This window comes from Dermacentor silvarum, chromosome 10 (assembly GCF_013339745.2).
Source record: "Dermacentor silvarum isolate Dsil-2018 chromosome 10, BIME_Dsil_1.4, whole genome shotgun sequence".
Classification (NCBI taxonomy): Eukaryota; Metazoa; Arthropoda; class Arachnida; order Ixodida; family Ixodidae; genus Dermacentor; species Dermacentor silvarum.
The window spans coordinates 95,422,267-95,435,298 of NC_051163.1; the positions used below are offsets into that span (position 1 = coordinate 95,422,267).

General features: G+C 41.6%; 3 protein-coding genes across 6 annotated transcripts in view; 2 read left to right on the forward strand and 1 right to left on the reverse strand.

Moving 5' to 3' along the window:
* The window catches only part of LOC119466316 (uncharacterized PE-PGRS family protein PE_PGRS20-like), a 1,297,174-nt gene that overhangs the window by 646,051 nt on the left and 638,091 nt on the right, over positions 1-13,032 (forward strand). The window lies entirely within an intron of this gene.
* Positions 1-13,032, reverse strand: part of LOC119466319 (uncharacterized PE-PGRS family protein PE_PGRS20-like) — a 1,091,962-nt gene that overhangs the window by 605,797 nt on the left and 473,133 nt on the right. The gene's annotated exons all lie outside the window — the stretch shown is intronic.
* On the forward strand, positions 2,563-4,221 carry LOC125940508 (uncharacterized). Its single transcript, XM_049656773.1, has 2 exons — positions 2,563-2,803; positions 3,941-4,221. The coding sequence occupies exons 1-2, from the start codon at positions 2,608-2,610 to the stop codon at positions 4,048-4,050; spliced, it is 306 nt and encodes a 101-aa protein (XP_049512730.1). The 5' UTR covers positions 2,563-2,607; the 3' UTR covers positions 4,051-4,221.

A 13,032-nucleotide genomic window follows, 5' to 3' on the forward strand; every position in this document is an offset into this window, starting at 1 on the left:
CGCCAATGCCGTGGCCGCTAGCACCGGTGCAAATTCCATTGGAGCGGACATGTGAAAGTGGCCAAGAATTTATGGCGACACGAGTCGCGTCGTCAGCTCAGCAAATGCACTAGCTTGTTCGGGACCCCAGACAAAGGTCGCGTCTTAAGAAGTTCCGTTAGAGGGCGTGCGATGTCAGCAACATTTTGCACGAATCTGCGTAAGTAGGAGCAGAGGCCTACAAAACTTCGAACGTCGTTTCTACAGGTCGGCAAAGGGAAATTGTTCGCTCGATAATTTTTAGAAGGCTCTCTGTTGCCTCCTTGGACGAATTATGTAGACTGTGGGCCATCACCATAATCAGAGATTGGCCTTTTGAAATTTTGGCTTCCGGATAGAGTGGTACATCCTGGGAAAAAAATAAAAATATTTATACCATAGTGACAACTGATATTACCGCATATCCATAGACAACAACAGTATCAAAATTATGCTCACATTATTGACTTGCTTGCAGTGCAGGTTACCTTTTGCAAACCTTTACAGTTATAGATAATCATGAGTGCAAAACGTGTATGTAAACAAAAGTGTGACATCGACCAATTATGTGCAAAAATTAGCAATAGGTTTGTGTCACCTTTTAGATGTGTGCTTTTTCTTTTTTTATACAAAGACTGCTTTCTTAATAGGCAGCATTTCCTATTGGACAATGATGTCTAGGCAGTGCATTCATTGTAAATTATTTACATAGCTTTTCAATATTGTGTCACTCCCCTTGCATACCATGATGTATAAAACAGTCCTTCAAACTTTGTCTAACTACACATCTCTAATTTGCTACTACCACGCAGAGGAAAACTTCAGATTTTTCACTGAAGCCTCTCCCATATGCTGTTTTGCAACTCAGGTGCAATGCCACCAAAGCTAGAACAACTTTCCGCACTGCCTACATTTGTAACAAAAATGGTGCTTGTGAGAGAGTACGCCGACCTATGCATGGAGGTGCACAACAACACTGATGATGGCGACGTCGTTCAGGTGCCTCAACAACAATACCTGATCTTGAACTTTAACATGGATACATACAAACATATAAAAACCCAATTCGATGGAAAAACAGTGCCGCAGTAACTCAATAAATAAGAGCATTGCATGGGAAATGTGAAGACAAGGGTTTGTAAGCACCTGCGGCCATTTGCTCTTTTTATCTATTTTCATTTATACCATTTATTTAAAGAATTTTCACTTCAATTAAACTACAAATAATTTCGCTTATGTGTTCCTTGCTGTCACTGCATGTTGGCTTGTTACAAAAAGGCATGGTCATCCATAGAACTTAACATTGCTCTATCTTTTTAAATACTAGACAGAAGCGCTGAAGGTGGCAGTCTGATTTAAGCTGTACCAGGGCAACAATGACGCATGTTTCTCTCGTATTGCAATTGTAACGCGAAAATGGTAAATTTCACACACGCAGGTCATATATATTAGGAATCTAAAATGTTGCTACTTAGACGTGCAATAATAATTTTAAAAAACACCGCGCTTTCTAGGCACTGTGTTTGGTGCTTAAAATATAGCAGTAATATTTCTATTTGTATAATATTCTTTTCGGCCCGGCGACATTCACAAAAGGCGCTGCAGCCAATCGATTCCGCGGCGTGTTTAGTAGCTCAATGCTACTGTTATAGGACACGACCATTTGCATATATACGCTCGATTATATTATCGCATAGACTTTAAAGCTGTACGATATCAAGTTTTTCACTTTAAAATAGTGTTTTGAGTGCACGTGGTACCCTCTGTCAAAAGCAGTATGAACACATGGCAAGGCACTAAAACTTGGCTCCGTGCTTGGCTCCGTGCTTGCAACGTCACCGTCCTCGCTGTCTAAACATACACCGCTGTTAAGGCTGCGTTCGCGCAAGCCGTCTTCGTGAGAGTTCGACAGGTTGAGTGGACTGGCTGCTAATGTTACAGAAGCGAGTGCACTTTCTTCGCTTAAATGACCTAGCGTGTTCTCGTCACTCTCAGAACCGCCGGTACTACTGCCGGTTTCGTCGGGGACAACCTGGCTTGACGAGTCAGCGGCTTTCCTTCTACATCTCGTGCGGGCCGGGACGCCTACTAAAGCGTCATATAGATACGCCTTGTATCTCTTTCTTTTAGGCATCTCCGCAGACAATCTCTTCCGCAAAACACTGAATTCTAGCACCGCAAGCACCTCGACCAACTGCACTAATCCAAAGTATCCAGCGCTTGCAGATGGTACGATGGTACAAAAAGCATTTGCTTGGCTATGCTTGGCTATGCTTGGCTAATAAAAATGTGTTTGCTGAAAATATTTTTACTTTATAATTTCTATCTTTTTAAGAATCTCTGCTCAAAAAAAATAGTGAGATATAGGTGATGTTCACACCGCAATCCTCAGAGACAGCTTCGACAGTGTATCAAAAAATAATCTCGAGTAATCATGGTTTTAAGCTGCCGCCGGTTGTTCGAAAATTAGGTTTATCCAATCCAATCCAGTGATTTTTAAATGGAAAGCTCATATAAGATGGACGCCACCAGCAAGGTCCCAGAGTTTCTGCCAGCGTAATTTTCTACGTATCAATTCAAAACTGCACCATGAAGCACGTCCTCGTGAAATGGGAGAGCGAGGACACGTGGGACGTGTATCCTGTGAAGAGGATCGCCGATATAGCAATTGGAATGGAGCTGCTTCGGGACCCGGCCAGCGCACTACAAAAATTTTGGGATGTCGTTGTCGACATCGTGTGGCAGCCTGGAAAGCCACCAGCACCTGCCAGGATTCTAGCTGTTGGTAAGTAGAACTACAAAATGTCGTAGAACGTTATAGCCGCGGAAAGAGATCTTCCGTAGAACTAAAATGCGTGGTGCGATGTGTGCACTTCTACCACGCCGCAAGCTAGGTGTGAGGAAATCTTGAAATTATTTGATTTTCACTGCTGGAGAATTATCCGTGCTTGGCAAATTTTGATGTTTTTATGCCATTCTGTTGGCAAGCGTGGGGTTTGGCACGTGGTATTGTTGCGCACGTGGTATTTTTACCTATAATTGAGGCAATTAGCATTTTGAGGAATTTTGCATTGTGTGTTGCGTCCTGTCATTTTACATTTCTCTGACCTCGTGTATTTGTGCAGCAGGTCAGTTTTCGCGTGTCCCGTGTTTCACTAAGTTTTGCGCCCACTCGGCTTCGCACCTGCAAGCCATTACCTAAATGTAATATTCTACCTGCTTTTCTTTTCATTTTTTTTCTTTTTCGTTTTCTTAACCATGCTGATGAGAGCTGTAGCACTGTTTCTAGCAGTTAGCTAGCACGTGCAAGGGTCACGTGGCCGATTCTGTTTTGCACGTGTTAGCTGAATAGGCAAGCTGAGTGGTAGGCCAGAACACACATTTTTAACTATATTTCACATGAAGTGGAAAAGGTCTGTAAAATGGTAAAACTCTCTCTCCATGTACAGTTCACTTTTCGAGCGCATTTTATGCAATATTTTTTTTATTTCCTTCCACTTATGTACTTAAACGTCGCATATGACTGGCAAAGGGATAATTTGTGTGTAGAAGGCACTGTACCTTACAACATGATTCATTCTTGATCTTTGTGTACAAGGCTACTAGTTTAGAAATGTTTAGCGTTTGCAGCGTTGGTCTTCTTATGCAGCCAGTAGCAGCAACTGCCCACTTCAGTGTAGATGCTTTTTGTTTTAATTGGTGCCAGCACATTTTAACATGCATCATTAAAGACCTGTAATATCCAGCTTACTGTGTAAAATGTGGACAGCTTCTTATGAAGTACATGCACACAATAGTATAGAAATTGTCAGCCAGAAACAATAGTATTAAAATTTGCCAAAGAAAGGCATTTGTTTTTGTGCACCAGCAAACCATCCACTATCATCGCAACTTGCATTGTTCTCTGCTTGCATGTTTACAGGAAGTCAGGCCTCCATGGAAAAAAAAAGAAACAGGCTGGCACTGGAGGCTGCCGAGACTGACAGCTCAGCCACTGGTGCAAAGGTAAATGTCAGTTCTTACTTTAAATAGTAATTTCCAAGTAACTGAGCTTTAATATGTTTGTAACCTGCACACTAACGAGCTTAGAAGTCAATTGTTTGCTTGCTTTCTTGGAGTGTAATTCAGGGTTCTGGCATTGTCTTTCTTTTTTGTTTTTAACCTGATGGCTGTTTGTTTCCCAAAACTATTTCATTCATAACCTTTCTTTCCTCGCTGCGTTAGATTATGTTGAGCAAAATGTTATTGTCGGGACACACCTACATCTTTTTTTAAAGCAAAGTCCTACTATGTATGAAACTCTGCTCTTGGAACCACTGTGTGCACATTTTTGTCTGCAGCTATATCGTAATACTATTGGTGTGCTCTGTTGATATTGAAGGCTTCGATTCTGAAAGAGTGACTTCTGCCAGCTGCTAACCACTCTACAATGACCCACTCATCTACCATGTATCTCTTTCATGGGAAACTTCGTGAAAAGTGCTGCTACACATGCATTTTCTCAAGCAGAAATAGTAGTCTAACAACGACTTTGAAGGTTCAGTATAGTTCGTGAAACATTGCAAGTGCACTTCTGCCACTTTTCACATGTACAGGGGTAGTACAGTTGCAGCAATAGTGCCCAAGTGCTACATTTGCTACTTGCTGTGCCAAAACCATCGAAAAATGCCTTGGATTGCGCCAAAGTTGCTCCAAAACACTAAGCGCGACCAACACTGGTTCGTGTTTACGCCAACTTGAGAGGAAAGTGGTGGCTAGCTTTGTAGCCTGGGTTTTGTAACTTCATCTTCAGTATATAGCAAGTTGCCACTGTTGTCAAGTATCATGTTGTAGAGTGTTCTGCTGCATTAACGTGCATGTGCAGTAACGTGCACCCATATTAGTGCTCCCATGTTTTTTTGTTTTCTCATGCCCCTATAAGGTGCATATCTTCATACTTAGCCCGTGAGATATGTATGATCATTTATGCCACTGGGGACGGTAGACAAAATGAACTTTGTTTTGGTCACCCATGCCATTGGAAGACATCTTGGTCCTTTTAAATGACTGTCATGTTTCTACTATTGATGCCATATGTTTATGTATTTGTGTGTCTTGTTTCACTTACAGCAGTGCGAACATATGTTGCAAAATATGAATGCAAACAGCTTCGAATGGACTGCATGTTGCCTGCAAGGAACACCGTAGCAACGCACATGCCACATTTGAGTCTAGGTGCATGCAGTTTCGTGTTATTTGAATTGCCCGTGTGCATAAGACATCGCGTGGCCTTGCTGCAAAGCTTGGCCGCGTGATTTCATAGAGCCATGACAACAAAAATTTTAATGTGGAAATCAAAACAGACAGAAGCGAAGTGCGTGGACATATTTCTGCTGATCGAGAGTGATATGCATGAAAGTACTGACTGAAAGCCTGATTAAGTTGATAACATACCATGAATAATTCTTTTTGGTGTTAATAACGCACATGTTGGCAATGTCGATAAATGTATTAATTATAGCGGCAAGCAGGCCCAGTCATTCACAGCATGAATACCACAGTGCACCACATTAGTCGCTGTTCCACCGTAGAGCAGCATGCTTGTTAATTTGCCAAATCATTACGAACGGTCAGAAACGCGTTGGTTTGCAAAGCATTTGTAACAAATCATGGTTCAAATTATCAAAAGAATGCCTGCCGTGTGAGAAGCAAATCATCTAAACGGAGCTGCAGGTTTGCTGACATACTGGCATCACGTGGTTCCTACCAATACGCAGTGTGCAAGAATGCCTCTGGCATGTGCTGGAGAGGCTGTGCATGTTGTAGCAGTCAACGGGAGTTTCAGTTTGTGTTCAGGCATGGGACACTAAGCAATGGGAGAAGAACTGAAATAGCACTTGAAGTAACCTTTATGTGTTTAAATGTATACCACTGCAATAGAATCCCAAGTGCTGTTCAAGTTAGCCTTTGGTTCAAATTATGGGAGCTGTAATCATTGGGACTTCGCTGTATGAGGTAGACACTAGAAAGCGAAACATGGCAGTCTTTCATGCCCTCTAAAGTTGGATCTATGACTGTAAGGCAGTTTTTAAAAAGACTGCAGGGGAGTCCATCCCCCCCCCCCCCAAAAAAAAGGGAAGTGCTCGTGGGAAGTTTGCAACTACTTAATTAAGCTGCTCCAGATTGGAATATTCTGCTCCAAATTTGAAATTAGCCACTTCGAAATTGTCCTTCCGCCTCATAACCTCCTCCAAATTGAATATATTGTGCTCCAAAAATTCTTCCAAAACATTTTCTGTTTCACCTGCCCCACCCTTGCATGTATTATTGTGGAGAATTGAAACACAAACAACGGAGAGCATGCCTGAAGCACAATTGACGGTACAGCATGTGCTGTTGGCCAGTCATCCTTGTCTACATGCACACGGTGTATGGTTTTCACACAGAATGTGAGGCTGCTTGCCCTACAGCCCTACTGTAATGTCACTGGGCCGATATTCTCCTATGCTTGTTTCCACGAGCAGCCCTGCACCCTGCATGGAAATTGCATGTGCATATTGACAAGGATGGCTGGTTGACGGCACACACATACCTTCCGTTATACTTCAGACACGCACTCCGCTGTCTATATTTCAACTGTCCACAATAGTTCATGATGCAATGCAAGAGGGTAGGGAGCTAATAGCTACAGCCACATTATTCAGAGTACATACTTTGTCTCATTGCTGTTGCTGGACAACATATGCTGGCTTTTCTGGCTGCCCACTTGAACATCATGATCGTATGAATGGGAATATGTTGTACAGTTTGAATGGCCAAACACCATAATTTAGAAAATCCTCGTACGTATTCACATATTGAAGTGTTGGCAAATTCAACACACTGATTCATGGTATATGTGTAATAATGTAAAGAAAATGCATTTTGAGTCACGAGATTACTGTGTAACAGACATTTGCCTGGAAAATTTATGCTCTCGCAAGCTATTGACGCGAGTGTGAGTAATAATGTTGTGTATGCTTACACTAATAATGTTGTGTATGCTTGCAGCGAACACGTGACCACTTGGAAGAAATAGAAAGTCTGCAGAACACAGTAGAAAGCCTGCAAAAAGAGCTTCGCGAGACTCGGGCTGAGCTCGCCCAAGCACGGCAGTGTATTGGTGAGTGCACATTTACCGATAAATGTTGTAGCAAGATCAACTTCTTTTGTAAGAAATTCCTGCAGTTAGCTAATGTAGTGTAGGCTTTTAAATTAAATCAGGGCAGAGTCCTCAGATCTCTCTGCAATTCCTCCAGTTCCTGTACTGATGTCACAAATGTTGTGCATGTAATAAGTTACAAGCCATATTCTATTTTCAATCTATCTAAATATTCCAATCTTAGCAGTAAGATAGGGCACATCACGTTGCTGTACAATGATGTATGCAGGGTGTCCCAACTATCATGCACCAATATTTAATAATATGCAAATGCCATGTACAACAATGTAATGTTGTTTGCTGCCGCTTGGAGATACTCGGTCTATTCTTTGCATTCCGCTTAATTATATTATAATTCGACGAAAAGTGTCAATGCGAACATTGTAGAGCAACATGAAAAACTCCCGATACAGCTTTCTATTGCTCAACACGTGCTACATAAAAGTTTTTTTGAGCGTGAAAGAAGCCCACGAATAGGCGCACAGTGCCTCGAGTGGCCAGTCACGCAACAATTTTGCGTGTATTCACGGGCTTCTTTAACGCTCAACGAAACTTTTATGTAGCACGTGTTGAGCAACAGAAAGCTGTATCGGGAGTTTTTCATGTTGCTCTACAATGTTCGCATTGACACTTTTCGTCGAATTATAAGATTGCAGATGTTGATTAAGACTATGTAATTGAGCTGAATGCAAGGAATAGACCGAATATCTTTAAGTGACGGCAAACAACATTACCTTCTTGTACATGACATTTGCATATTTTTAAATCTTGGCGCATGATAGTTGGGACACCCTGTATAAATGAGCACGTGGAAATTTCCTAAGCGTTGGTTGCTAGAGTGCTCCTGTGTGTGTGTATGTCTCACTCTCTGATTGTCTTTCCAGCATACCCCAGCACAGTATTTTTTTAGTGTGCTTGTGTATTCGTGTGTGTGTGAGTCAGTAGTGACAAATGTTTCTTTGCTTCTAAGGAAGATATACCCTCGGCTATTCAGGTGCACCATGGAAGCCACCACGTAATTTTTGTAGGAGCAATTGTTCAGCTCACTTTGGCGGTGACACGGTTCAGTGTCACTTTGGCGGTGCGCTGCTACACGAGAAAGAAGTGTTATTTTAAATTGATGGCAATGGCGACCGAGAGTCAGACGGGAAAGCATATAATTATTAAAATAAAAATGTGTGCACGAAAACAGTTTATTATTGTTAGAAACAACATTTACAATCCACCTTTATAAGCGCCGGCAATGACGGCAACTTGACCAGCAACAGTCAAAACGACTTGATCCGCCAAACAACTGCGCAGTCATTATATGACGTGGTCGTGAACAACCTGAGAGTGAGAGTAGTTTTTTTGCTGTTCTTGCTGTTTTTTGCGGTGTGGCACATTTTATTACATTGTAACGTTAGCAATTTAAAACAATCTTATTAGAAATTAATCCTGACTCTTCTTTTAATATCACTCTATGTATCTTCTAAGCATTGCTAACGAGGCTACACAATTTGCCGGCCCGAAGTGAGTTCGCCGAACACACTCGCCGGCGAGTGCACTCTGCATCACGTGTCACTAAGCGTTCCCGTGTGGCAGCCTGCGAATGACACTAGCCGCGAAGTGCACTCGCTCAAAGTGCACTTTACTTTGCGCGTGTGGCACGGGTATATGTTATTAGTGGTACATCACGGCAGTGCAACACATTCATCACGTGGTGCATGCTCTTTCGAGAAATCCATCAGATTTCTGTGTCAGCACCACTTATTTTGTAGTTTTGCTTCCTGTTATGGGTTATTCTGTTTTCTCTAAAGCTTTTTCTATTAAAGTCAAGCTATGGCACAATTGGCAAATGGCAGAAATGTCCGATTGTACAGCTACCTGAAGTGCCCTTTCTATGACACACTCTTCATATTACTCCATTTTTTTAAGATGCTGCAAAAATGGTCAAGAGACCAAAGCACATGATAGACAAGGCTGGCACTCCTGCAGAGGCTCTTGGCGTTGCACCGGCCCCAAAAGTAAGAAATTTTGTATTCTGTTGGCAGATAAATATTTCTAACAGGTGTAATTGTGCAGTAAGGATGACATTATGGACAGTAGTTTGAAAGTCGTTCCACCTTTTAATGTAGGACAATTATTATTTAAGAATGTTCTTTCAGAGCCACTGTCTAAAGCAGTGGCTGACATCGGGACAGGTGAAAGCCGATAATCCACTAATCAACTGAGCTCACTTAACTTTCACAATTAGACTTAGATGGCTTATTGCAATAGCAAAATGGAATTTAGATCTAAAAATTGTTATTCCTCCTGCTGTTGTAATATGACAAGTTGGGCTGTCTGTGCATATAAAGCTGACTCTGAGGCTGAGCACAAACAGCCATTCCCTTGCGCATACGTCACTCAGTAGCAGGAAGCCAGGTCGCTGCTCAAGTGGCTAGCTTTGTTCAAAACAGCACCATCCTTCAATGTCTGTTCATTGTCTCTGTTTAGCATTGCCATGGTTACAACAATGGCTAGTTGGTTTTCGGCTGCTGAAAATGTTCACACGGTCACTCCTTGCGTAGCTGTGAACACATATGCCCATTTCGTTGTGTATGTATGAAGCTGCGCATCCCTATAGACATGTGCCTTCAAATTCCTGTGATTACAAGCATATTCATTTGCTTTCCGACAGCAGGACCTGCACGTTCACAAAGACGACATTCTTTCACTGACATTAAGCAATTTGCCACTAATGCTCTCGTGTATGTGGAAACGAAGTCTCAATTGTAGGATAAATTGCAGCTTCATCAGGACACAATCCCACTACAAGGAACAGACATTTCTGCCTTAAAGTTCTGTCCTTTATTATTATGCACTGCCTGTACACATGTGGTGTTTTGGCATCTATCTAGTAACTGTTTTGAAAAGCTCCTTCCACCATGGCCAAGCTATGCCTCTTCATACTGTAAATAGCTATACTCTCCATCTCGCGCATAGCAGGCAGCACTACAAAAGCTAACGAGACTTCTCTTGCTGTTTACATTCATGACGAAATGGTGCATCACATACGAAAGTTATAGGTATCTGACATGTAAGTCTGTGTAACATTACGTGCCATACTTTTGTCTCAGTATATGCAAAATTTTATATGAACTGTTTCACACCTTAACCTATTTAGTACCACCAAACAAGCAGAATGACATGTTTTGCAATCGGCAGTGCCAGCACACCACTTGTGCTTGTGATTAAAACATTGTATGTCTTATATCAAAATACAAAAATGCACAAACATTGCATGATTCAACTTAGCTTTACGTCTATCACTTGTAGTCATTCTTCTGAAAAAAAGCGTCTCCCTCGAAGTGGGACTTCTATGACAACACTACTTGCTTAGCTTGTGCAGCATTGCTTGCTTAGTAGGAAATGGAGTATAATCACTTGAGCAGTGTAATGCTGATGGTGGTGTGCTGGTTTCATGCAGCTGAGTTAACACTTCCTAGTTATGTCTCCTCGAGGACATGGCTGCTTGCACTAATGAACCTCCAAACGAAGGTTTTCTGTAATTGCAATTTCTGATATCTAAATGCTGATGTGGCATGTACAAAACCGCTTGCTTCAATTTCTTATTGGGATGAGCTGTCTAAAATTTAATTTTGGCTCATAATTGCGATATTTAACTAATTTCACCTGTCTTCTAATGACTAATAATGCCATGCTTCTACCTTGACAAACCTATTATGAAATTAGTTCATTGAAGCCCAATGTCAGTGGAAGCTATCAGTAACTATTAAAGGCTATGATAGGTATAAAAATGCTGCTTGTGTTTGGGGTTTATTCACTTTGTAAGATGAAATTTTTATACACAAGCGCAGTCAGTGAATTGACAATTGCATGTCTGCAAGGGGAAGTCAGACAGTTGTATTCGAAGACAATTGCATCTTGTTTGATACTTCTAGCGAACTTGTGCCTCACTAATTAAGCTCAGCTTCACCCTTGGCCCACTACTTAATAAAGCTTGAAGCTTGTAATATCTGCTAGTTACTAGAATTGCACCAGAGCTCACCCTGTGTCATCCCTCGAGGGATAACCCAACAAAGAAATGACTCGCATGTGCCTAGATCTAAGCAGATGCATGTCATTCTTTCGCATTGAAGTTCCCGATACTTCCTAGTCTTAGGTGAAAGTGCACGGCTTAGCACAATGCATGCATGTTATATGCATGCATTGGACTGCTTTGTTCCTTACACTGAATCGGCACGAAGCAGCTGCTGCTGTTTTTGCGAACCTCAGCCTATTTTCTAACCATTCCTTTATCAAAGTTTATAAAATCTGCACATGTTCTATTGTTTCACAGGTAGACATCAGTGACGGTGTGTACGTTGAAGAAGGCCTGCTTATGAGGCTGCGCCTGGATGCAAATAATTCAGGTTCACGGTTCGCGAGGGGCCTCCTTAAAGCTCTTTTTACAAAAGAGCTTGAAGGGAGGTCCCTCTTTGGGCGGCCTTCAAATGCCCATAAAGGCCTTCCGCAGAAGGAGCCACTGGACTCCAGGAAGATCAACGCCATTTGGGTATGTTTGTGGCAAAAAAAGGATCTTAATATTCTTTGCAGTTTTCAACAAACTTGTTTTATGGCAATTTCAGTGCTATGTTAGGGTAGTGCTTGCTTTCCAGGGAAAATTGCTATTAACCTGATTATAATAGCATATTATAATAAAAGCTTTGCCAACTTAACTGCAAAACTGTCATTACTGTTGCCATAAGTGTTTTTGTGATTGAGGCTATGGTCTACAATAACCTGTCTCGCGGAAAGCTATGCTGTTTGGTGACAAGCTCACTTTGACGATGTCCGCCTGCACAGCAAAAGCATTTTATAATCTCGCTGTAGAACCTCCATAATGCCTGTTCAACTGCTTACACGTTGCTTGTATCATTTCTTGGTCCTTAAGTGCTCTCTTAAGTCAACTCGTCTTTGTACTTGTGCCCAAGCAAAGCTGCGACACAGTTTCGACAGCCACTTTGCCTTTCCTAAGATAGTTCGCATGCATGAAACTTCCATGTACTGTTCACAATATGAATATGGAAGTTCATTAAACTGAAGTTGATTTGCAGGTTTTGTTTGTATATGACAATTGGTATGATAGAGCTTATGTGTCTTGCATCTCTAGGGGTTGCGCACATCCATCATTGTCTCAGCTCTTATGCACTAACTTAGCCATTTCATGCACTTTAGAAGGACTTTGCACAAATCAGATGAAGACGTTTAGAGCTAGCTCATAGGGTTGAAAGCTTGCATCTTGTGCACTTCCTTTCACAGAAACAGATGCATGGTGTGTTGCAATGTCAAAGTAATGAAACCAATGTATTGCCTTTTTTTTCTCTCTCTCTTGTCTAGGCTACACAACGCGGCACTTCAATGTCCTGCCAGGACAGCAAGAACACGTTGTCCTCACTACTAGCCCGGGGCTATTAAATTGATTAATTCAATTGCAAATCTAAACGTGTTTCTGTTGCATGCCACACCTAGTCACTTGGCAGCCTGTGACGCCTGCCTTTGTTTATTGCCTGCTTCTATGAGAAAACTATTCTTTAATGTAGTCACTATATACCTTACAATGGGCAGCATTTTAAAGTTTCTTGCCAAATGTCAAGTTAATGCACGTTACATCCTTACACACATTAAGTAGCTTTCATTAAAGCTTGCATGCTATTCACTAAATTATTACTGTAGTCAGTTGATTGGTATATCTTATTTAAAACGGCAACAAATGTGCGTTACTCGGAACGTCATTTACAGTGTTCACTGAAGTCCGACAAGCAGTTCTTGGACAGTTGCTAAGAGGTTTTTAGGAAGTAAATAAAGAT

What these genes read in the sequence shown, in the direction of transcription:
- LOC125940508 (XM_049656773.1), top strand. Translation starts at nt 2,608, where the DNA reads ATGAAGCACGTCCTCGTGAAATGGGAGAGCGAGGACACGTGGGACGTG. An exon ending in TGCCAGGATTCTAGCTGTTG is followed by an intron (nt 2,804 to 3,940) that starts GTAAGTAGAACT and finishes GCATGTTTACAG; the next exon opens with GAAGTCAGGCCTCCATGGAA.